Consider the following 25,737-nt stretch of genomic DNA (forward strand, 5'->3'; position numbering starts at 1 on the left):
ATACCCATGTCTTATGAAAGGGAATGGACCCCTGTATACGCCCATATAACTATATAAGGTAATAACACCTCATCAAAGGGGATAAATTAGGTGAAAAACCCCCGAAATTTGAATTTTTGGCAATTTTTTACCCATGAAAGGGAACAACATAGACCCCAATACTGATAGAGGTACATACTATGGTCCTAGGCTACAACACTCATTTTTTAGATTTGACAATTTCCAAAATTTAAGGGGGGTGGTCCTAGGTACCCCTGCCAAAATTTAGGGGGTGGGCCAAGGTACCCCTGCCAAAATCTAAAAGGGGGTGGTCCTATATACCCCTAGGTCATTGCCCCGGGCCACGTAACCCCAAAAATGGGCGCCGGGCGCCGAAGGCGCAAAATTTTGTCGGCGGCGGGCGCCTCCTAGGTCATTGACCCCGGGCCACGTAACCCCAAAATAGAAACTTCCGTTTCCCACACAAAACAACTTCTTCAAACTGCTGTGAAAAATAAACGAATTGGCTTAAACGATCAAACTTATTTAAACAGAGGTCAATTCTTCCGAATTTTATAATAGCGGAACACGGTAAGTAATACCAGTAGTCCTTATATATGTATTGAGAGGCTTAATATAAAGAAACTGAAGAAATGTATGACTACCTGAGTATGGGACGTGAAACTTTAGATAGTTTATTCACAGAACTTTGGCCTTGCTTTGCTTTTACGAATTAAGACAGTTTCGGAGTCAATATGTTTATAATACCTCAACAGTTAATTGCCGAATTCCAATCTTCTTCCCCCTACCCCTTTTCTAGGAATAAGGACGCAGATATGAGTTGTACTACAACAAAGAAATCAACTAACTATTTTTGTGTACGTAGTTAGATAAGCATATACATTTTTTCTATTACACTACGCAACACTCATTTTGTCCTTGTATTGTAATAGTGATTTTCTCTCTTGTTACCTTGAAAGTAAGTAGAAAAGGTGTATTTTTTCCATGAAACTTCGCTTATGTAGGTAGTAGCATCAAAAATATGGATCCTGTCCTATATTAATGAATTTATATGTGCATGTTAAAACGTTGGTTGGGTTAAGTTGCAATTAAATTGATTGAGGGACCTGCTAAAACTGGTTGAGAGATTTGCGGTTGAAGCAACACGTGTCACACTGAGCAGAATGTTTTAAGCCTATTTGTAAGGATTTAAAAGTATGTGTGTATATATTATAACCCTAAAATATCCTGTCATATTGAAATTGTGTCACTGCATGTCTTACTTATTAAAATTTTTCTTAAAACGAAGTATATTCAGTCGATTGAGCAAATAAAAGATAATGAAGACACACAGTAGTGGGGAACACAATCTTTTCCCGAAACAGTGTTACCAACCTATGCTAATTTTCTCTTGACAAGTAATTTACTTCACTGTTTTACTTTATGAAATATGAATACGAGTAATAAATCGCTCCATAAATTTTACATATTTCAAATGTTAAAATATACATATCCACAATTACATGTACATGTACATGTCCTAATTTGTAATATTTCAGTCTTGTCGAGGTCCATCCATTCTGTTATGTCTGTAGGAGAGTTCATACGGACAAGAGCAAAAAGTTATTGACTCCAAACGTCCTTGAAATTTTGTGAGATGTATAAAGCCTGCTTTGGAATGGCAGTGAATGATCAAGATAAATCATGGGTGCTCCCATGTGGTCTTTAACCTGTGTAAAAGTACATTGGAAAATATTTATGATACTGCTTATTTTACGTTACACATCAAGACTTTGTTTTAACCAATTTGGAAATGTTATTGAAAAGAGTGTTGACCTCACATAACATACCTAAAGTGGTTGACGTGTAAACCAGCATTGCCAAAGTCCTTCAAGCACTTAACAGTACAATAATTCATTTGTCTTAAAACTTACAATTTTTTTCTCTAATGTAATATCGCAAGTACTGCAATAAGTCCGTGAACATAATTTTTTTTAAAAAAATAACAGTATTACTTGAAGAACACTGGTACTTTTCATTTTTTACTTATTAATTTCCAGAAATATTTAGGAATATTTCTGTTCCTACACCTTAGTACAGAGGGAAACGAGGATCAATGAGGTTCGCTATCCCCAGAATCTGGAGGGAGCCCATGGACTACACAACAAACTGTTACTTTTGTATGGTAGATCCAACAGTGCGTTGTAGAGGCAAGAAATCAACGTCACGCTTCTATTCTAACATTCCCCCTTCAATTGCGCCAATTCCACATTCAGACGAGTTACTCTTCGCCACTCCCTCCGTGGAGGATACATGTGTGTGTGAAGAACAGGAATTGCAATCTGATAGTGATGAGAATATTGCAGACATGAACTACAAAGATATGTCTCATTGACAACCGTATTATCTTAACCAAGCAGATTTGAACGATCTCATTCGAGATCTAAGTCTAAATAAGGATGGTGGCGAACTTCTTCTTTCCAGACTAGAACAGTGGAACATAATTGATAAATCAGTAAATGTAACAATTCAAAGGAGATGGCACGAACAGTTTTGCAAATTCTTTTACATGAAAGATGGATTGTGCTTCTGCCAAGATATAATGCTTTACAGATACCCTGCATCATGAAAGGGTGATTTTTATTTATAGACAGCTCATCTAGAAGTCTGACAGCTGTGCTTCTGCACAATGGAAATAGACACCTGTCTGTTTCTGTGGCTCATTCCGTCTCTACGAAGGAAGACTTAAATAACTTAAACACCTTATTGGACAATTTGCAATATACAAGATATGGGTGGCAAGTAATAGGGGACTTCGAAATAATTGCCTTACTCATGTGTTTGTAGAGTGGTTTCGCGAAATTCCAATGTTATATGTGTTTATGGTACAGTAAGGAAACAGATGTCCACTACCAGAGAAAATACTGACTACAACGGGAGGAATACTCTGTGGGAACACATAACGTAAAGTACAAGCCACTTGTGTACGCTAAAGTGGTATTGTACCTCCTCTACATATAACTCTTGGTATTACCAAGCAACTTGTGAAAGCCTTGAATAGGGATTGTGATGCATTGAAGTTGTTACAAGACATGTTTCCGCAGATATTACGTGCTAAGATGGAGGATGTTTATAGGACCGCAAGTGACGAAAATGATCCAGTCCACTGAGCCCTCCGACCTGCTAACAGTTTGAAAAAAACCCTGGAGTACATATTCAGAGCAATATGGTGAACGTTTTCAACAAGACATAATGACTTTCGAACACCGTTTTCAAGGGCAATATAATTAGAACATGATGGGGGACTGCATCTGGAGTTAATTAGTGAAAGTGATGGTACGCATCAACGAAAATGTAGGAAAAGGACACATTTCCAAGGGGTACACAGGGACACATGGGTATCTATGTACTCAAGATATGTATTAAAGGGGCCTACACTTTTGATGTTACAATGTAGGTGCTGAGGAACTTAGTAGCAAACTCCTTTCTTTCATTTCAATGCAATGTCTAATACATTTCATAGCGTTATTGGTATTTGCAAACAAATCGATGTTAAACTTACAAAAGCGAAGTTTCATGAGAACTGTTTACATTTTTTTAAATGTTCAATAAATATGACTAAGGAATCAGCAATAGCAACTGAAGGACTTTTTTTTTTTTTTTTTTTTTTTTTTAAGTATTGCATAGTGTTATTATGTTCGTATTTAATATTCATTTTCTTTACGTTAAAATAAGACGAGATGAAAGGAAGTGCACACTGCGAAAGAAGCTCCAAGCTGGAAAAAAGCAAAAGGAAATAACAATTTCGTTCTCGTCGATCTCTGATAGGAAAAACTATCATGGCTTAACGTGAAGTTACTTTACATTTTGTCACGTCCAATATTAGCTAATCACTGAAATCGTAAAATCATCTAAATTATATTAGAAATCACGATAGTACTTATTGCAAGGATATCATTAATTTGAGAGAGCTACCAAGATCAATTTTAATCAGAATGCAGTTCGTTGCAGCTTTGGAAATACGTGTAACGTAAATAAAACTGAAATATGATCTGAGCCAATGGTCAGAATTTATTTTTATTTAAATCAACTGAATCAGAATAAAACACAGATAATGATATTTTACCAGTAAAAACAAAGTCACCAGTCCTGAGGCATACTGAGGTTTTCCATTTCTTCGGAGATATGTGCAGATGGCGCCAAATCTTTTTCCGCTAGAATACTAAAAAATTGAAACTCATGAAGTCCGTTACTTTGTTACTTCTAAAGTAGCCCCGATCTACGATACAACTATCGTTCCTCCTTCTTACAAAACAATATTTAAACTACGCATGTATCCTGCTGACAACCATCGGATATATCTTAATTTTTTAAAATACAAATCAATTAATTAAGGTATTTAAATTAATTTTCTTACCTAAAGCAGTTCTCTCTGTAAATACTATTCCATATCCGATGAGCAGATCGCCCTTTGTAACCCGTGTAGCGCTCTGGATTAAGAAGAAGGTCCACGTACTCAGCTTCTTCGTCCTCACTATTAATAACGCAAAAATTATCCTGGGCATCGTCATAGGCCTTCCACCGAGCAAAGTCTTCATATGCTGTGGGGCTGGAAAAAAAGTTAAAATGTTTTTGGTATAAAAATATGCCATTCTCTACTTAACTTCTACTTGATATGTTTTCAAATTAGATTAATGTTCTTTAATGAACAATATCTGGGGAAAATAATATCTCTATTCTACCCTTAACCTAACTTAGTTAAATTAAACATTACAATGAGAAATACTGCTGCACTTGACGTTTATTATTTATGTTTCTAAACTTAACGCTACAAGGTGAAGGATCACATGTTTATTGTTGTAACATTGTTAATTGTATAGTATACACATACATTTGACATTGTTAAAATACTCGTAACACATACTTAACATCAGTTGATACGCCATTATGTCATTAGTTCCAGTTAGGTTGTCACAATATCACAAACTGAGACTGTAACAATGTGTTTTTTATTTTATTTTATAGGGAATCACTCAATACCTTTGGAAAAGACCCAGCAGACAGTGGTCAGTTGGACATTTACTACAGCGCAGTAATGCCCTTATACGGTGAATCTTTTCATCGTTTAGTCCATGGCGACTAATAATAGCCTTGAATCACACTTCCTTTGTTGATTCATTTACCATATGCGATACTTGAAGTTACCCCTATGGTTCGCTACATTTTTTTCTTTCCTAGGACGTCTCCTTTGCATGGGCTGACATTCTATTGCACTTTACAAAAAGAGATTTTGTTCGTTTTTCGTTTTTAGGGTGTTAAATCTATTCAATATTAGTGTTTATTGCACCTCTTCTGTCGCTAAAACACGCCTTCTTACGCTCGCCGTATATTGACAAGAGTCGAGTCGAGTACTGTGAGTAATGCAACAAATCCTCGTACCACATACTCACTCGAGCCAGGCCCCTAGACAGAACATTAAGACAGTTGAGGCCCGAAATCGTTTAGGGAGGCCTAATTTTTATATATAAAAACCAAACATTGAACTGAAAATTTCACGTGCGGCTGAAAGATGTCGCAGGGGCTAGCCACCCCTAGCTACGGGGCTACATGCTAGACAAAAGCCTCTCCAACGATGCGACTGTGACTCACATTCAGTGCATTCAAGTATCTGTTCGCATTCTCTCCTCCCTCCCTCTGCCTCGACTTGCCGGCCTTCCTCTGGTCAATATGCGGTGGGCTCTATAGTTTCATCTAGAACTAGTTTTTAGTTCTGGAAGTGTTTTACCACTCTAGCTTTAATCTTCTGTTTTCTCCACATAAGTACGTTTTATTACTTTATTTTTATACTACTATAATGTTGCACTGCATTGGGTGTAATACTCTACCATTTACAACAAAAACAACGGTAGTCGTTGATTTTCGTACTTTCTAAAATTAATGCGAATCGTTAGAGCCTGTATTGCTATAGAAAAGCACTGGACTATTGTCGCATCTATACAGAATTGAGCAGCTAACCTCATTGAATCACATACATGAATTTCAGTTCTTGAAGAAAAATGGACTTACGCAGTTTCTAAAATTACCGATTCATATATACGTTCATGCTGGTTTAATCTCAGAGGTGTAAATTCTGAGTATAATTCTCTGCCACTTAATGTGTGAAAAATTAACATTAAAACAAGCGAAATGGAAACCAGATAAACACACACAAGAATGGATACTTAAAGAAGTGATATTAAATAAATAAACAGTAATCTTAATTCAGTTAAAATTAAAAACTAACCTTATGGTAGTGTTTAAATATCCCAATTTCTCGTCATGATCTTGGTCACAGTTCTCTAATTTTTGTTGACCCACTTCTGAATACTAGAACAAAGAACCATAATGATCATTAGTATAAGTGGTTTAAGAATAAAAGAAAATGAAAGGAATGAAGGGAATACATAAACACTCAATGCATATTGTGGAATACAGCAAGGGTCTCAGTTTCGACCAACAAATACACCAATAATCTAGTTAGGAATAGTGTGACAACAGCAATGTTAAATTCTTTCTCCTTACTAAATTCATGAAAGCACACTACAGAAAGTACCAAAAGTGTTTTATTGTTATTGATATTTATTTCAAAAATCTTGTAGCGGAGCTAACTACTCAATTCATACGTAATTATACTACGTCTATACAATGAACGTTTAACATTCTTACAAAAGCACTTAATATCACTTTTTTGCGCATGGTCTCGAGCTCGATCCTAATATGAGTGCATATGGTTCCCCCTTCCCCCCCACACACACACACACGGATTTCCAGTTTCCTACGTCAAACTACAGTATAAACTCGTATTCACAACCAAGTTTGTGATAAAAAGAGACGAAAACACTAATAACCAAATATTTCTCATGCCAGGTACAACGACGGTGCATAAAAGTACACAATCTGTCGTGTAGAAGAAGAATATATATATATATATATATATATATATATATATATATATATATATATATATATATATATATATATATATATATATATATATATATATATATATACTGTTGATTCTAAATAGAAAGAAATAAGATTTAATCTTAGTAGCTGAAAATATATGTTGATTTTATGTGTATAATCGTTACATTTAGTTACCTTAACACTAGATAGTTGCTTGTTTAAAACGTCATGACAACCAAAAAAGAAAAATATAATTAATGGAGTTTGGAGAATAAAGGTAATAGTGATATAAGCTGCCGTGCCTGATTTAATGTGATTTGATCGTTTTTATATATTTTAAGAATTACACGGACTGTGGGCTGGAATATATAATATAAATTAATCGTTACATTTTAAACGGTGATTCCAATATACGTTATATTTTAGATGGTGTTATCTCGCCCAGGACGTTACATTTTAGGTGGTGGTTTACCGACCAGGACCTTGAGATTAGTTTTGAAGTAAAGTAAAGCAGTCTCAACATAGTGTTCAACACAGAGTATACTTTACTCAGAAGTGGGAAAAGAATCTATAGAAACATAAAAATGAGTGTGTCTGGAAATGAAAATATGCATGAAGGAGGTGGTGATGTAGAGCTACCAGGTACGAACTCATCAACGAATGTGGCTAATCTTATAAGACAGCTTGGTCAGCAAATATCGCAACAGCTTGGTCAGCCAATATCACAGCAACAGCAAAGAATGGATACTCAGCTAGAGCAAATGTTCCATCAAATAACTCAATCCATAACACACCAACTAACGCAACAAATGGACATTAAATTTGAACAATTTAAACAAATAGATACTAGATTTGAACAAATTACACAGGTTATGACTCAGCGAATGGATAATAAATTAGATCAGATAACACGGCAAATCAACATTAAATTTACAATTGTACAAAGTGCAGTAGACGTGGTTGAAACACAGGTGAATGAGCATACTAGTCATATCACGGAATTGCAGAAAGAAGTAAATACAATCAAGGAGAAATTTAGTACGGCGAATGGTGATCAAGTTCCGACTGTCAATATTGTACCCATACCATACGCATCTAGAGGAGTAGCGGAGGGTAGTAATTCATCCGAAGGGTATCCCGAAAAGGACGATAGTGAAGCTAGTCTGGAGAGAGATGGTAGAAGAAATCACTCATCTCACCACCGGAAAAACATCTACGTAAATTCCAAACATCGTAAGCATACTGATAAAAATAATCATTTTCGATTTAGTGAAATCAGATCCCTGACAAAATTTAGTGGATCTGATGACATCCCGGTCAGCACTTTCCTAGAAAAATTCGAGGAAGAGTGTGATTTAATGGGAGTAGATAAATCTAAATTGTTGAAAATTCTGCCTCATATTTTATTATCGTCGTCTTCCGAATGGTTCAAAGCAATCCGAAGCAATTTACGTAATTATCTAGATTTTAAAAATGCTTTACTTTCTAATAGAGATGCAAAAAAGCCGGCTTTTTTGAATCGACGGTTTTTTTCACATAAAAAGCCGGCTTTTTTTGGGAAAAAAACGAGAATTTTGGAAATTTTGGCTGTTTTCATTTTCATGATTTTTCTATCCAAATAGCTTTCTTATAGTATATTCTATAGTTAGATAACAATTCCATGACCTAAATGCCATATTTAGCTCTTTAATTCACCATCAAGATGGATGGAGCACATGTTTTACGAATTAAAGCTAACATGAAGAATATAGTATTTGAGGGCAATTTTACAGGCTATTTAACTTTATTTTAACTTTTGAGTTATCGACATTTTTTTCTTCTAGATCATTTTAGTTTGTCATCCGTGTTTCATTTCTAAGAGCTTAGTACTCTAGCTTCTAGCACAAAAGTTAAACTTACGTTTTTTCTATATATCCGTCAAAGCATACGTTTTTCAATATGTCCGTCAAACCGTACTTCCACATTTCTGTTATACTGTAGTTGTGCAATGATTTAGCAATAATTTTCCAGATACAACCTTGAATACCAATTTATACAAATAATCAGTAGCGAATTTAGAAAAGTACTTTGGGAGGGGTTTCTCTGATTGTTTCGTTTTCTAAAAAGTCCTAATTTTATTTGGGAGGTGCTTGAAGTTTATGAGTAAAGGCATAACTAATATTTCGTTTCGTTTATATGTTTAGCAATAATCTTCCGGATACAACCTTGAAGATCATTTTATACTGAGAATCAGTGGCGAGTTTAGAAAAATATTTTGGGAGGGGTTTTCTTACTACTAATGTTTAGTTTTTCTAAACATTCGTAATTTTTATTTGACGGGAGCTTAAAGTTTATGAGTAAAGGCATAACTAATAGATATTTCGTTCGTTTTAGACATTCCGCAACTTTGAGGAACAGGCTTCAGTCCGAAAGACCGACCCCCTAACCTTCGCAAAATCGTCACTGCTGGTAATTAATAATAATAACGATTTAAAAACAATAAGAAAGGAAGTCGGCCAACTCCTACACTCCTAGTCGGCCAGTACACGCACTATTTCTACATTCACAGATGGAATGAAGGAAAGCTTTGTCAGAATGGTGGAATGCTGGGTTGAATCCCGGACTTCCCGATAGAAGCGCAAAAGCCAATCACTGAGTCATGTCCGTTGTGCAGTTGTATTTAGCTTAACTTAAATATATTCCGTCGTCCTCTTTTTTTTTTGGGGGGGGGGAAGGGGAGTTCCGTAATGATATGTTTAATCTATCTTGCTAAAAATTCAGAAAACTTTAGGACTGGGTAAACCGTGATGGTGGTCAAGGGCGCCCATGTTGTGGTTTCCAAGAGGGGGGGGGGGGAAGTATAAGCAACGTTTCAAAAATAGTTTCAAATTTTGCTGTAAATAATGTAAAAATTCTATTGGATTTTCGATATTCTGAAGTACATTTTCCTCTAGGGGGGTGGCGAGCGCCCCCCTTGCCCCCCTGATGGGCGCCATTGATGGTGGTTATAAAAAACTTAACTGTAGAATTTCAAGAATATACAGAACCAAAAGTTCCAGATGTGCAGCCTTTAATTGTATCATATAAATCTAAGTATTTCTCTTATGTTTTATTTTAATTTTGTTTTGTTTCAAAAAGAGGGTATGGAATACAGGGTGTCCGAGAAGTCCTTCCCTGATTACAGAAATTGATAACTCAGGCTAGAAATAAGATAGAAATATGAAACTGGTGTTGAATTGTTTACAAACTATAAAAGTTTTGGTCACATCAGTACACTTCCACATGAGCACCCTTGGTAGCACGTAGCACATCTAGGCGATATTCAATTTCCATCCACACATTAGCCAATATCACTGGAGGGATCGATGCAACGACTGTGGACTGCCTCTGGTGAACTCCCTGACCTTCCTGGTGGGTTCTGAACTCCAAATGCGTACATAATGGCGATTCACTACACCACTGACAAAGAATGTCGCTTCGTCGGAAAAGGCAATTCGTCTGAGATAACCATTATCGTCCTCAATACGTGATAGCATTTCGACCGCAAAGTCATATCGACGTGTACCGTCATCGGGCAACAAGGCCTGAACGAGTTGCACTTTGTAAGCACGAAACAATAAACGTTTGTGTAAAATGTCATGGATAGAGCTTTTTGGCATCTGTAATTCACGTGAGGCCCTGCGCACCGATTTCTTAGGACTTCTCAGAAAAGACTGCCGCACAGCCTCCACCGTGTCTGCTGAGGTTCTTGGTCGACCAGACCTCGGAAGGTCAGCAACCGACCCTGAGTTCTTGAACTTCTCATACCAGGCTTTAATGCTCTTGACATCAGGTGGAGTCCTCCCAAATGTTGTCTAGAACTGTCTCTGCACCGTGACTGGTGATCGTGTCTCATGGTACCACAGGACACACTGTGCCTTCTCCTGGTTGGTTGGCATGGCTTCTTGGGCTTCTTACTTACGTACTACAAATCTAAAAAAAAAAAAAAAATTGAGACTTGGTAAAACAGAACAAACCTAACACAGACAAAAACTTTTATAGTTTGTAAACAATTCAACACCAGTTTCATATTTCTATCTTACTTCTAGCCTGAGTTATCAATTTCTGTAATCAGGGAAGGACTTCTCGGACACCCTGTATTTTGAAGTAAAAATACTACATACAATTTTGCTAGTTATTTGTATATTTTTTAAAAAGTTTTTACTTTTAGGATTGGCTCGTTTACACCAGCTGTTTTTTTTTAACAAAAATAACTGGTTTAAACCAAAAAAATAAAAAGAACAAAAATGCGAATAGTGTGAACTTCATGGTGACGTTTCCACATGTCAAACCATCTGCATTAGTCTTATTTCCTTTTCACCTTTTAATCAAGGTACCCATGTTCAATTCTCGGTCTAACCACAACCCTTCTCTCATGTGTAAACCAAGTAGCGGTTCGGATGTCACTTTAAGCGAAAGTCTTCTCCTTGATAACCTCGGTATTACGTAAGGATGTTAACGAAACATACGAAACGAAACCAAATTATATATTTCTGCATGCCTGTTGTTTTATAAAGAAGCCAAGGTTGCTTAAATATATTGATTGAAATTGGTAAAATTTATCGATTGCCTACGTAGCTTCCAACATTAGCTTGGATTGAACTTTCAATGATATCTACATACTAAATTTGTAATTTAATACCTCAGTTTTAGCCTACTGATTATAATACGTTGACTTTAAATTTTACATGCAAAGCAATAACAGGATTTTCCCGTTATTGTTTTACATTTAAAATAATGACGGGATTTTCCCGATGGCTAGGGCAGGAGTTTCTCAACTTAAGAAATTTACTGACCGGACTTCTTTAAGCTTATGGGACCTCTTCCAGCATAATCCCGTTGTTGCATAATAACACCAAGGCGAAACAAACTTATTTTTGTGAATATGTAATATAAATACATAAAACAAAATATCTAAATCAAAAAACCTGGTTTAAACCCCAAAAAAGCCTGGTTTAAACTGCCGCCAAAAAACGGGTTTTTGGCATTTTTAGAAACAACCATGGTTCTTGCCAACTCTGCTTACTTTTGTATATAGGAGGTTATTTTTTTTTTTATTATATACATTGGTTAATCCTTTGGAATTCATAATGTAAAAATGTTGAAGTAAAATTGTTTAAAATATCTTTTCGAAATTCATGATTTATTTTCGAGGTTTTATATTATTATCGGCATCAACCACTAATTAAATGACTTTTTGTGTTATAGAGAAGCGAAACAAAGTCTGCTTTATCAATTTAAAGCAGAACTGTGAAAAAAGCCCAAAATTTCCCAAGCAAAAAAGCGAAGCAGAAAAAACCGAGTTTTTTTTTCAAAAAAGCCGGTTTTTTTCCGAGCCCTTGCATCTCAACTTTCTAATTTCGAGAACGATTTCATGTTGGCAAATCGAGACGCCTTGGTTCGAAACAGACGGTCTGATCCCAAAATTGATAAGAATCTAACTGATTTTGTAATATCCGTATATAATGAATTGAAGTTAATTAATCCATACCAACAGGAATCAAGAATAATAGCATCAATCCAAATCTTGTTACCCTTTAAGTTGCAACAAATGTTGATATCTGCACAATGCGTTAATTTCAATCACCTTATTATGATAGTGCAAAATTTTGAAAGTCAATCTATGTTGCAAGCTAATAGTAACCGAAATCAACCATATGCTAATCGTAATCAAGCTAGTTATGTACCTGTTCGCAATATCAGTGTCAGGGAAGAAGGTGATTCTAATGCGAGAAATAATAATAGATTCTATTGTAATGAGAATAGAACTGAACCTAATTGTACCGGTAATAGAACTAAATCTAATTTTAGAAGCAGGAACAATAATCGTAATACATTCAGGAATCAAGCAAACAATAAATGTAATTTTCCACGAAATGGATTTCATAATAGATTCATAGGTGGCAGAAATTCTCAAAATAGAAATCCAAATACTGTTGAAGCAAATAATAGACAGGATTGTATACAAGATTGTGGCGTACAATGTAACTTAATCGAACCCTTTGGCAATATAACTTAAGCTAATGTTGTGGCGTCCGACAAAATGTATTCAATGGGTTTTTGTTTATTTTCACTTTGAATACAATTATAATTTCATTTGTCATTCGTACTTTGTTTGAATATTATACAAATAATAAAAATGATGGATACTAAATTTCAGCACGTTGTCATGTGAATACAAATATCGTTTACTAAAAGTTATGATAGATATGCTTGAATAAGTAAAACATGTTATACAGTATTCTAACCCACATAAACTTTGCTGATTCGTAACATAATATCTTTATTTGTATTGTTCCTGATAATGATATTGATCAAGTTTTGTTTTATTTCCCTTTGAATATTGTTATAATTTCTTTGTAATTCGTACTTCTGAATTCTATGCTATTTACATCTATGCATTGATACAGATATTGTTTATCAAAGCTATGTTAATTATGCCCAAATGGAAGAAATAAGTTATATAGTATGTCAGCATATACTGAGTTGATTTGTCAATGAGCTCCCATAATATTGATTTGAAGAATCTATTTTAGTACGTAAATAATTAACAAATTAATTACATATTATATAATGAATTAGTCCTCTTCGTCGATAATTTTATACAATTAAAATGGAATTGTTAAATCAATATAAGAATGAGATAAAATGAGATTAATATATATGTATTGTAATTTATATATACGAGGGCTATTCGGAAAGTAATGTAACCTTATATGTAAAGATAGGTAACGGTACAGGATTCTTTCTTAAATTGTAACCAATTTAAGAAGTCCTCGTCAGGAGCCATATATACAACGATATTGTATATCTAGTTTGTAATTTCTTCTATTTTTATATCTTGGTTTTGGGCAACGGTGCATAAAAGTACACAATTTGTCGTGTACAAGAAGAAGAAAAAAATATATATGTTGTTGATTAAACAGAAAGAAATAAGATTTAATCTTAGTAGCTGAAAATATATGTTGATTTTATGTGTATAATCGTTACATTTAGTTACCTTAACATCAGATAGTTGCTTGTTTAAAACGTTGCCATGACAACCGAAAAAGAAAAATATAATTAATGGAGTTTGGAGAATAAAGGTAATAGTGATATAAGTTTTCGTGCCTGATTTAATGTGATTTGATCGTTTTTATATATTTTAAGAATTACACGGACTGTGGGCTGGAATGTAACGTAATATATATATATATAAATTAATCGTTACATTTTAAATGGTGATTCCAATATACGTTATATTTTAGATGTCATCTCGCCCAGGACGTTACACAGGCTAGAGGAGTCAAAATCTGTATTTGCTAGATTCAATTTCTGTTAGAAAAAAACATCGCACGAAGCTACGTTACTATGAAAGGAAGGCATATATACAAGATTTTCTCGTGCAATTGGAAAATAATATTGCCGATTTTGTATAGATATGTTTTATATACAAGTGCTCGTGAAGAATGATGAAAGCCTGCTATGAGAGGTAAGTAATATGTTTGCCAGGCAGTCAATATCCCGTCGATCCTCCGTCATTATCTCGTTCACGACTGTAGTGGGAGAGCCCGGATGGTCTATCTTGTTACTAAAACACGGCCTTCTTGAAACTCGTTCAACTATCGAAATGAAGTTAATTCTAACACAACTTTCCGTTAACTCTGCTATTACAAGAGTATACTTCTACAATGGATTTCCTCATAAGTAAACAAAATCTGAAGTCCGCATACTTTTCCTCTAGTGCTGAATCAATTTTCAGCAAGACTGCAACTCGGAGGCGAAATTTATTTGCTAGTGACGAATATCATCGCATGCAAGAAGCATTCTGCAGCGGTTTATCCATCTACACTTCCTTTTCTCGTCGAGATTAATATCAATGCTTTCTTCAAATAATTTCAAAACAAGTAATAAACTTATTCTTTAATGACTTGCCTTTATTGACTTTTGATATCAACATTACCAGAATTACATACTAAAATTAACTGTACCTTAAATACTGGAGACTCGTTCTTCTCTCTGGCATGCTGCGGTGGTCCTCCTTTCAGTCCAGGAGGTATTGCTTCCTAATAATAAAAATAATACGTAAACAGTTAATTTCAATTAATGCCACTAAACTGAGAAAAGTATCAATAGTTATATGCGAAATTTGGACTACATATACTATAGAGCAACAATAGCATTAATATTGTTATCTTCGTAGTTCCAAATAAATAGGATAGCGTATCAGCCGGCTTCACAAATTTTCTTTGTGGATCTCTGAGTAAAGAAATACGGAAAAGACTCATAAAGTGTTTTATATTAAATATTGCACTCGAAATTTTAGATATAATTAAAAAAAGGAAAACAAACTGGTTGAGACATTGGCTGAGAAAGAATTATATCATGAGGAATATGTTTGAAAGTAAGGTGGAAGGAAGAAGAAAGGGAAGGCAAAAGAAGTTAGTTCATAGACAGTTCCTACGTAAAGACAAATATGTTTATACGTTCTGGATTAAGAGGAAGGCACGACAGAGAAAAACAAAACAAAAATGTTTTCATATTACCGGTATGTGTTTTGTTACTACACCCTTACATATACCTAGTATACTTCGTTACGTTCGGTGTGTGGTCGTGCTTACTTTTGAGAAATGGTATACCTTTTACGATAATTAACGAAGATTTCAAATAAAGATTATTTCAATAGATTAACATTGTTTATTTACTCAAGGAGTTAAGAATTAAGTTGTACGGGAATGTTCATAAAAATAATGAATTTCAAAGTTTATCTTGGATGTGACTCATTTCGTTGGTTAACGATAGACTGAGTATCAACAATTCGCTGGTAGAAGGTACACAAATACTTCTAAACATTTCCAAAAGTTATGTCAAGCTGTCAACATCACATAGAATCAGCAACTCACAACCTAAGATAAAAATAGTACTCACCTAATTGTATTTCTAGAAGCTAAAACATTTTCTAATATTCTCAATAGTTAAGCAAATATCCTTTATCGACGATCTTAAATATTTAATACATGTTATGCAAAAAGTTCTTCACATACTCGTAACTTCAGTATTAGTGGACACCAAACTTTTATATGGAGGCTTATACAACTACTATTTCAAATTATTTATTTATTTTCAGATGTATGTGAGTATTAATTTCCCCTTGAAGAAAAATTCTGCCTCCTCTACACAAGTTTTTGTAAAGACATCGTATAGAAATTTAAAATGAACCCTGATACTGAAGTCATAAGCATGTGACGAACTTTGACATAACATGTATTAAGCATCTATAATCCTCGATAAAGGATACTCACTTAAGTATCCGAAATATTAGTTTTTGGCTTCCAGGAACACAATCAGGTGAGTATTAATTTTACGAGAAGCATTTGATAAGTTTTAAGCCTACCTAGGAAGGAACTCTGTGCTTTATATATATATATATATATATATATATATATATATATATATATATATATATACATATAATTGTGTACACCTATGTAGGTCATCTGGTAATATATAACTCTGCACCGTTGTCCTGCTATAGATCCGAACGTGAAGTAAGGTGTAGTTGTCCAAAATTCAGTACTGCACCTCAGAAAGCAGCGTGGCGACATCGCAGAAGTACTTGCCCCTACGAAATGACTGCTTGGTTGGGAAGAGGTGAAATGAAGATGGTGTGCGGTCAAGAGAAAACGCGAACTATGATTGATTTTATACCCAGGGTCGTGCATCTGTCTGGCCAAGATCCGGGCAGTGAACAGGTGCGTTGTTTTCCAGCAGGCGAACACCTTTTGTCAGCATGTCACGCTCTGAGATTTCACAGAATCCAGCAACGCACGCAGCACTGAGGCATAGTATATCCTGGTAACGATGGTACCCTTTGCCTGGAACGCAAGTAGTAATACCCAATGCTGATCCCAAATAAACGTGGTCATTACTTCGGTCGCTCCGAGTTTAACACGGACTTCCTTTGGTGGTGGTATGTCGGCACGCTGTCATTGATTTGACTAGGTTTTCCCTGGTTTTCTTCACTCCCACCAGGCAAATGCCAGGATAGTACCTTCTAGAAGCCCAGGGCCAGTTTCTTCCCAAATCATAGACACACCTAAAAGACCGACGTGACCCCGGAGTTGGAGGTCCGAACGTTTCCTTGAATTATTTCCTTGTATAAATACATGTATGAAAACCTCGTCAACTCAATGATAGTGTGCCGATGTACCATCCCCAAATGTTTCCAAGTACTTGCAGAATATCTCTTTGTAAGGAATGCATCAAATTACCAGTCGCCCTATATATATATATATCAGCGTCAGCGTGAAGTCTAATCCTTCTGAGAAAGCTCTAATTACTCTGAGGTTAATTACTAGCACCGTCTAACAGTTTGTCCTGTCCGTTTGATTTATTATCTGAGGGAAAAATTTTGATTATAGACCGCACCATGATGTTTCAAGCCAAAATTTAGGAAAGAAAAGTGCGGCCTATATTCGCGCAAATACGGTAATTTTCAGAATCACAGATGAAGCTTTACGAAGATAGTGTTGTCAAGCCTATTTACATTACAACAAGTAGTGGACATAGCTTCCGAAAGAAAAAAAATCTCAAATGAAATAAAACATCCCTAGTAATCAGAAGTACAATTATATTAAGATTCTACAATGGAACTCGCCTGAACGTCTCAAGGTTACTCTTCTGATTTTTTTTCTTTCTTTCTTCCTGCCTCCCCTCCTATCTGATAAAGAGTTTAGCGAAAGGATTTTATTGCACTTTGTTCTGTGTTGTGTGATATTGTCTTCACTATTTGTTGTTATGTGTGTACTCTAATTTTGAATATCATGCATAAACTTATAGAACAAATCAGATGTGCATGACACTAATAGGACGTACCAGATGTTTTAAAAACTGTATAATGCAACTAGCAAGCTGTATACTTTAAACGCAATTTTAGAAAGAAAGAAAAAAACTTCAAAACAGAAATCCAAATGGGAGACAAACAAACTGATTGACCAGCTAATGAATTTTACAAACATGCATTCAAAAAACCAATATTACACAATTACTAATTTCTGAATATTTCATTTAGAACTGGCAGTAAATACCATTTACAAATTAATATCGTCTAAGTATTTATAATCTGAAATTTTCGATGTCAAGTATGTTTCTATAGTAGAATAGTAGCATATAACTACGAAAATTCGAAGAGAAAAGATCAAATATTTGTGATGTATTTCTTGTGGCATCTGTTCTGTAGATGAACGAAGTTTATGAGAAATAATAAATAAATAATAGATAATTGATAGAAATGCGTTGAAACTGGAAAACCGAGTAATATGAGAAAATTACTAACACTTGGGATGGAACTTCTTACAGAATTCACTTAAAATTATACATATGAAATCAGAATTACACACTTGATTCTCAAACAAATAAACAAAAAAGTAGTTCACTAATCGTAGGTTTGCTTGGATCCAGCATGTAAGAGTAACTCTGACTTTTCGAGATGTCCTTACGATTAGATACACAAACCAAATTCTAGAAAACTGTCGAAGTACTCAACTGTCCTTTGTAATATATTGTAAAAATATATTAGCTGAGTCAGTGTTCGTGCAGTATTGACGTGTTAATAAAGCGAAATCGTAGTTTTACGTCGCACGGGTATGCCCTGTAGGCTAAAGGATATGCATGAGAAATGAAAGTGAAATATGAATAATTATGAAAGAATCAGTGAAATGAGAAAGTAGAAGGAAACAGAACTCCGACAAAACTCACGGATAAGATGTCCACCACAAACTCGCATACTCTAGGATCGAATTAGAGACCCCAACACCAGACGTCAGCGCACTACAACTGAACCACTGTGGTCCCCATTGACGTGTTAATGTGCAGTGTTAGTTTCCAGTGTTAATGTAACAGTGAGTGACCTTGCCTTTCCGTCCGAGGATCCTGTGAACCATTCTTAACAACTCTTGTACTGCATTCTTCTATGCTCTCTTCTCCGTTTCTGTTTTGTCATGTAAGTTTTTAAATAACTTTTCGTACGAAACAGCTAATTTATATTTGCCAATTTCCTGTTTCTCAACTCCGATAGCACTAGCACATATTCATTCTATTTTTCAGATATTGTATATACAGCAGAAGCATTACATATTTTATATTTATTCTCATGTCAGAGCTTACAGTACTCTGGGTTTTGCTTTCCAAATTTATTACCTCTTCAAATGTTGTTTGCTCTTTACTCCTGTACAATTATTATTACAGTATAACCTCGTTAACACGAACTCGCTTAAGCCGAACACTCGGTTAGGACGAACAAAATTTCGGTCCCGGCATCGCTGTACGTTATCTTATAGGAAGTTTTATCGGTTAACACGAATTTCGGTTAGCACGAATTACGAAATAATTTTTAGGCCCTTGAGTCAGTAAAGGTTTTCATTTAACACGAACTTTATATCCTTTGTTTTTTGTTTGTTTTTTTTAGATCATTTTTCTTATTTCAGATTTCACTCCAGCTCAGTTTTTGTCATACAGTATTTATACAGACGAAAATTGCCTTGTAAATAAGAGAAAAACTAGAAACATGTATTTTTCCTCTCTTATGAGGTGTTGATTCTGTCCTCCGTCAAGCGCTGAACATGCAGGAGCTTAGCAGACGAGCTGCTGGCGACAGCTCGAGACAAAACATCTTCTCTCCCCTATAACTCCAAAGTGGTGACAGCAGTCATAAATACCTTTCCGTTACTAACGGTACCCAACTTGCTAGCGGAGTTATCAATTTTATAACTTGACCTGGATTTTCTGCGTGGAAGCTTTTTTTTTTTTTAATCTTCGAAGATAGGATAATAAGCTTACTGTAGTGTTTTCACTTTTCAGAGGCCGGTACCGAGACCGAAACTAGTCTCGATCTCGATCTTAACTCGAATTTGAGACCGAGCCGTGCTTTTCGAAATCGAGACGAGACCGAAACTCTCAGCCTCGTCTCGATACAATTCTGTGGATGATATCAAGACAAAGAAGAGTCTCGGTTCCAAATTCGAGACGAGACCGAGACTAGTCAGTCTCGTCTCGATACCATCTCTAGTGTTTTCTATGACATACATAGTATACTTAGTATGACATACATAGTCGTGGCCTATATATATATATATAGTTTGTATACTGTAGTGCGTATGTATGGAGAAAATGTATCCGAATAACAACATTTGTGTCCCCGGTTAACACGAATTTTTTTAACACGAACTCCTGATTTTTCAGTCCCTTGGAATTCGTGTTAACGAGGGTTTACTGTATTATAAATATACGTGTTCAGTTGTATTCTCCGGAATGGGTCACGTTTTCCCGAGAAGTACACGATGGTATCAAGGGATTCTTTACACCTAATAACACAGCTTTAACGCGGCTTTTATCTCTCCTCGTATCATACATTTTATCATACTACATCAATACAATAAATTCTGGAATAAAAAGGAATAAAAAATCACTACAAACTAATTTATGCAAAACATAGTAGCAGAACCACAATTTGAAAGAGAGCGTGCCAAACGAAAGCTGTAAAAAGACAAAGATTCAGATTATCAAAATATTTTTTCCTACAAGAAATAAACACATATTACTTATTCCGAAAACTCGTGGTTACTTTTGTTTGTATTTTAGCTGTATGTGTTCGGAAACTTTTTAAAGATTTTGTTGTAATTAATGCCATAAGGCTTTGTGACATAATTCTTAAACCTGTTATACAGATTAGTACATCACAATGAGACGAGAGACTGTTTATTTGCATATACATGCTGTCAGATCATTACCAATTTTCATAACTACTATAGCTTAAATTAGCATACAGTATTTAATACAATGTTTCAGTGCAATAATGAAAAAAAAAAAGTATATAACAATTCATATATGTCAGTTAGATCAGATTAGATTTTAGTATATGGTAAAAATGTAAAATGCAATTCTTAAATAATACTTACCTCAGTACATGGCTGAATATGACAGTACCTCATTGCACACCGGCTGTCGTCAGACCAAAACGGACATGGTTTCTTAAGATTTACCTGCAACACAATTAAATTAATAAAGAAGCTTAAAAGAATTAGTTATTAAGATCAACTGTACAGTCTTCATTAAAACTAATTATTTTGCCAAAGCTTCATTTTAGTTATCATTCGGGAGCTGAACTAATATAATTACTGCAAAAATTAAAATAGGCGTCGCATGCTAGCTAGAGTTAGCAAATACACATTTTTTCTCTTTTCCTGAAATTCCCTCCCGGCATGGTCACTTGAGTTACCTTAGGTCACTCACTACTATTCATGCGACTCCCGCTCCCTCTTCCACCTAGCTTATTAGAGTAATTTATGAATGCTATTCTTTTTCAACCTCCGTTAGCCCACCAGAGAAGAACCACGTAAGATGATGAAACAGGAATAAGACAAAGTTGCTTATTGGTTGTCGCCCATCTCCCACACCGATAGACAGAGTCTGCCATTCAATCATTGCGGAGTAGCGAGCGGGAAAACATATTGACTGCAATCGAAGCGCTCGCCAAGTGTGAATTACGTAATGTAATTCGATTTCCTCAGGCAGTTATTGAGTTCCTTCAAACCCAAGATCAGACAGTTCAGAAATCATTATCTATGGATTTAACAAACCACATGATTCAAGCGCTCGCCAAGGTAATCTGCCGCTACAGATTGTCATCCTTAGCTACTCATATCCCGTACGTCGCCAAGTCCTTATTTACGCTCTCTGCAGCACTCGTGCACACAGCCATCACTTACAAAGTTCAAGCCATAATTCTTATTCATTCGACGATGAACTGCGGCTGCATTACATCCTTTTGTCTGGAGCAATCGAATTATATCACGTAATTCACACTTGGCGCGCGCTTCGATTGCACTCGATATGTTTTTACATTTGCTACTCCATAATGATGAATGGGAGCATCGGTCTATCGGTGTGAGGGGACGGGCGACTTCCAATGAATAGCTGGGCCTTCTCTCCGTTTCGTTATTTCACGTGTTTTACTCTGGTGACTTAATGGACGTTAAAAAAATAGCTCTCGTATATTAGTTTTACATAATCATGTAATATGTCAGGTCTGTTTCCATGGTTGCGTGCAAGATGATTTTTGTTAGTTTAGCCTACACTCATCATAGCACCACATTTTAATGAGCTGATATCAATCATTTTCATCTCGATGCTCTCTGACGTAATTCTCAGAAACCCAGACGAACACACTTCAGGAGCAGATCGATCAATGTTACATTGGCAAAGCAGTGGTGACAAGCAAATGAGAACATTAATGTTTTGCATGGGCAACACTTATGATCCCATTACTATTTGTATATTGCTAACACCTCTCTACACTTTTCTTTCGCCTCGCCTTTTCCTTCCTAAGCTCTTACTGCTTCTCTGTGTCACTACTCCGAGCATCAAGGTCTGCTCTGACGTCATATATCGGTTAGTTGGAAGTAATCATAATTACAAACTGACATAACAAAAGAGTTTCATTTCACAGTGGCAAACTACGGTAGGCTTCCGAACTACGCGAATTCAACACTGGAACTGGAAGTAGTAGAAAACTTCTACCACTTCCAATTTTAGTAGAAAGGGGAAGTTGAAGATAGTACCTTCTCTTAAGACGCTGAACTGATTCAAAAAAAAAAAAAAACTGCTTGTCGATATTTTTTCCTTACTTTTTTGTTATATGGCGATCAATGCTAAAACCAAAAATATTCAACCTCTACCACTTCCGCTTTGAATAGAAGATTAACAAAGTAGATGAGATATAATAATAGGACGATAAGTTGATTTTAAGAAACAGCATGTCATTATATCTTACCATTCTAGGAGCAATTTTGCACTTCTTTTAACTTGATCAGGCTTTCTAAAAGGGCTTAAATATCTTAAAATTTGCTTCAGTAATGCAACAAAGACAAATAATTGATGCAGTGGAAAACCAGAAAACGTGGATTTTACGAATAAAACCTAACATTCAAGAGACTTTACAGAGATATAGTATAGTTGCTGTGATTTTTCAAGAAGTCTGATGAAAATAAGGGTGGTGCGATATATCGAGCAATATTTTGAACTATATATATATATATATATATATATATATATATATATATATATATAACGTTACATTAGTTGAGCAATATTATCGATATTTCAGTTATAAAGCTTACAGATACAGTTTACTGATGGTGTACTACACAACTTAATTCTTATCTCAATGGTTCAGTAATAATTCAAGAGCACTTTCCCAGCTCGCTGAAAACATTAACTTATACTTTTATTTGATTTCTTTAGGCTCCACTAATTTTTTTTAAAAGTATAGTGAACATTTTCCTAAAACTTTACCGATTTACATTATTCATGATGTATGCTTCCTCTTCCCAATGCCCTATTGCCTAGAGTTAAAAATCAATATAAACAACGAGGTGAATTCGTCTCGTCTTTAAAAGCTGTGCACCCTGTAAAAGAAGTACCTAGAAACTATCTTATCTACCTTATGCACCCTATCACTGAAAAATAGATAGTTGATATACTTAATACTTCGATTATTTTTATGGTACTTTTGGTACATGTAAGTTAGGTACATGTGCTAGTTGGTCAACCATTTTCCACATACGTGTTTTATATACAGTTAGTTATGGGCTAACAACTATGCAAGTTATTATCGTACACTAAGCGATCGAAGATGAGAGCACAGTGAAAGCAAGATGATTTCGGAGGGTAAATACATCGGCAACGTTAGGTTAGTTATATTATTACATAGACGAAAGAAATCTTGGGGATTAAATAAATATGAATGCATGCACTATGATTTACAATTTCATATAATAATATATTAGTTGGTGCATTCGAAATATCAGCTTTGTCGTCTGGTAGGACACTCACTTTAACAACACAACACAGGGATGAAATATGGTTACGCGTCTAATGCCACAAGCTCTGTATACGTCCAGCAAATAAGATTGGGGTATCCTGATAGTCAGGAGGCAAGGCATTGTTGAACAGCGACGTATAAAAGTACATCATGCAGAATATACAATTACGGGTAGTTTTCCTTTACGAATTCAAACTGAGGCATTCTGTAGAGCAAATTGCAAAAATATTAACGGTAGGTTTGGACCAGAAATGGTGAATAAACACACTATTCGCCGTTAATTTGTCGGATTTCGTTCCCGTGACTCAGCATTGCAAATTGAGCTCCCTGGGCACCGACCAACATAATGCAGGAACACTACGGAAGGGGACCCTTATAAAGTGTTCGTGATTGTAGAAGCATTAGGCATACATTATACCCCTGTCGTTTGGCGGTCCCATGCAATCGACAAGGTAAAAAAAAAGTTGGGACTTATGAGTGACATATGAGCTGACACCGTCTGACAAGAATCGCCATGAGCTTCCTCGTGACTACGCGGTTAGCGTACACGCCTTTGGCGTGGGAGACCCGGGTTCGATTCCCGGCGGAAGCTCATGTGATTCGGATCCCACGTTAAGTTGTAGGTCCACGTCCCACATAGCTTCGCTGATAGAAAGGAACACTAAACTGAAAATCAAATCAAATAAAGGGACTCGACATCTGGAAGTGTGAAGTTCTCTGACTGTGTGACATAACTCGGAAGGTTTCCTGCATCAGACTGTCACATCTCATTAAATATGGATCTCCTACGATAATCGTAAACGATCAGGACAGAGGTTAGGTCGTGATCACGTCCGAAGTGTTCCAAACCACACCTCTATCTGCAGAAGGTATTGCTGTTATGGATGTTTTTCCAACAAATATCCCAACCTACAAATGGCAAACGAACCTGACGAAACAATTTAAGAATATTATAGTAGGATGCAATAAATTTCACTAATTATTATGATTAACATGCGTAAAATTCTGTCCTTAAACAACAAGTCTTCATTCACATATAGTTTTTGCATGTTACCTACCTTATAAAACCTAAAATAGTCCTTCTGAAGCAAACTTCGAAACCTCGGATAGATTTTGGCATTATTAAAGTGGTCCACAGTATCTACACTACAACTGCAATCGTCGATTTTACCCTTTAGCTGAAAAATAAATTAATACAAATCATGTTTTACATAATTGCTACTAATTTACACAGAAAACTTATATTTTAATATTGTAAGTTTATCTAAACGAGAAACAATACTAACCTATTTATTATTAACAACGTGTGGCATATGTATGGCAATCAAAGCAGACGATTACACAACTTGTACGGCTGCATAGCAACAACTGAGCAAATATAAACAAAATTTTTAATCTATTCTAAAGAGAAATATTTAATTTTACTAGTACAGTGAAACTTTTATATGTTTGCCAAGGATGGTTCCACTGGAAAGGGGCCAACAAGATAAATGTATTTTGAAGCAAAAACTACTATAGATCTAACAAGTACAATTATCACCTACGCTGCAGAATAGGTCCAGGGATATGGGACCTAACCAAAACTAAACTAAACTAATCCAACCCAACCTAAACTAAAATAACCTAACATACCCTAAGTCTTAATATGCTGGACCTTCCCTGTGGCACAAAGGCCAACTAAATTTCCGGGTACTATTTAGTCCTCCCCCCCAAATGACTTGATAGTGACTCTTGCTCACTTGGTAGTGATTGCGGTTCGTTATTTTGTAATTGGGATGTAGTCATTCTATGGGGGGACGTACTATGGCATAAAAATTACAGTGCATAAAACACGAATCAACTTATGCTAGGTGATCAATAAAAAGTAAGAATAATATCTAACTAAGACAAGGCAGGAGCGCAGCAGGGGGACCAGGAAATAGCGAGGGCCTCAGCGA

At 35.6% G+C, this 25,737-nt stretch overlaps 1 protein-coding gene across 1 annotated transcript in view; it reads right to left on the minus strand.

The window, feature by feature from the left end:
• The window catches only part of Ero1L (endoplasmic reticulum oxidoreductin-1-like protein), a 76,636-nt gene that overhangs the window by 32,655 nt on the left and 18,244 nt on the right, over positions 1 to 25,737 (minus strand). Inside the window, exons 2-6 of the mRNA XM_081758969.1 lie at positions 24,859 to 24,978; positions 20,877 to 20,960; positions 14,913 to 14,987; positions 6,263 to 6,345; positions 4,397 to 4,588 (exon numbers count right to left, since the gene is read on the minus strand). Of these exons, the coding sequence (XP_081615095.1) occupies positions 4,397 to 4,588; positions 6,263 to 6,345; positions 14,913 to 14,987; positions 20,877 to 20,960; positions 24,859 to 24,978 (554 nt within the window). The remainder of the gene's footprint in view (positions 1 to 4,396; positions 4,589 to 6,262; positions 6,346 to 14,912; positions 14,988 to 20,876; positions 20,961 to 24,858; positions 24,979 to 25,737) is intronic.

Source organism: Thermobia domestica, chromosome 5 (assembly GCF_964235325.1).
Source record: "Thermobia domestica chromosome 5, izTheDome1.hap1.1, whole genome shotgun sequence".
Taxonomy (NCBI): Eukaryota; Metazoa; Arthropoda; class Insecta; order Zygentoma; family Lepismatidae; genus Thermobia; species Thermobia domestica.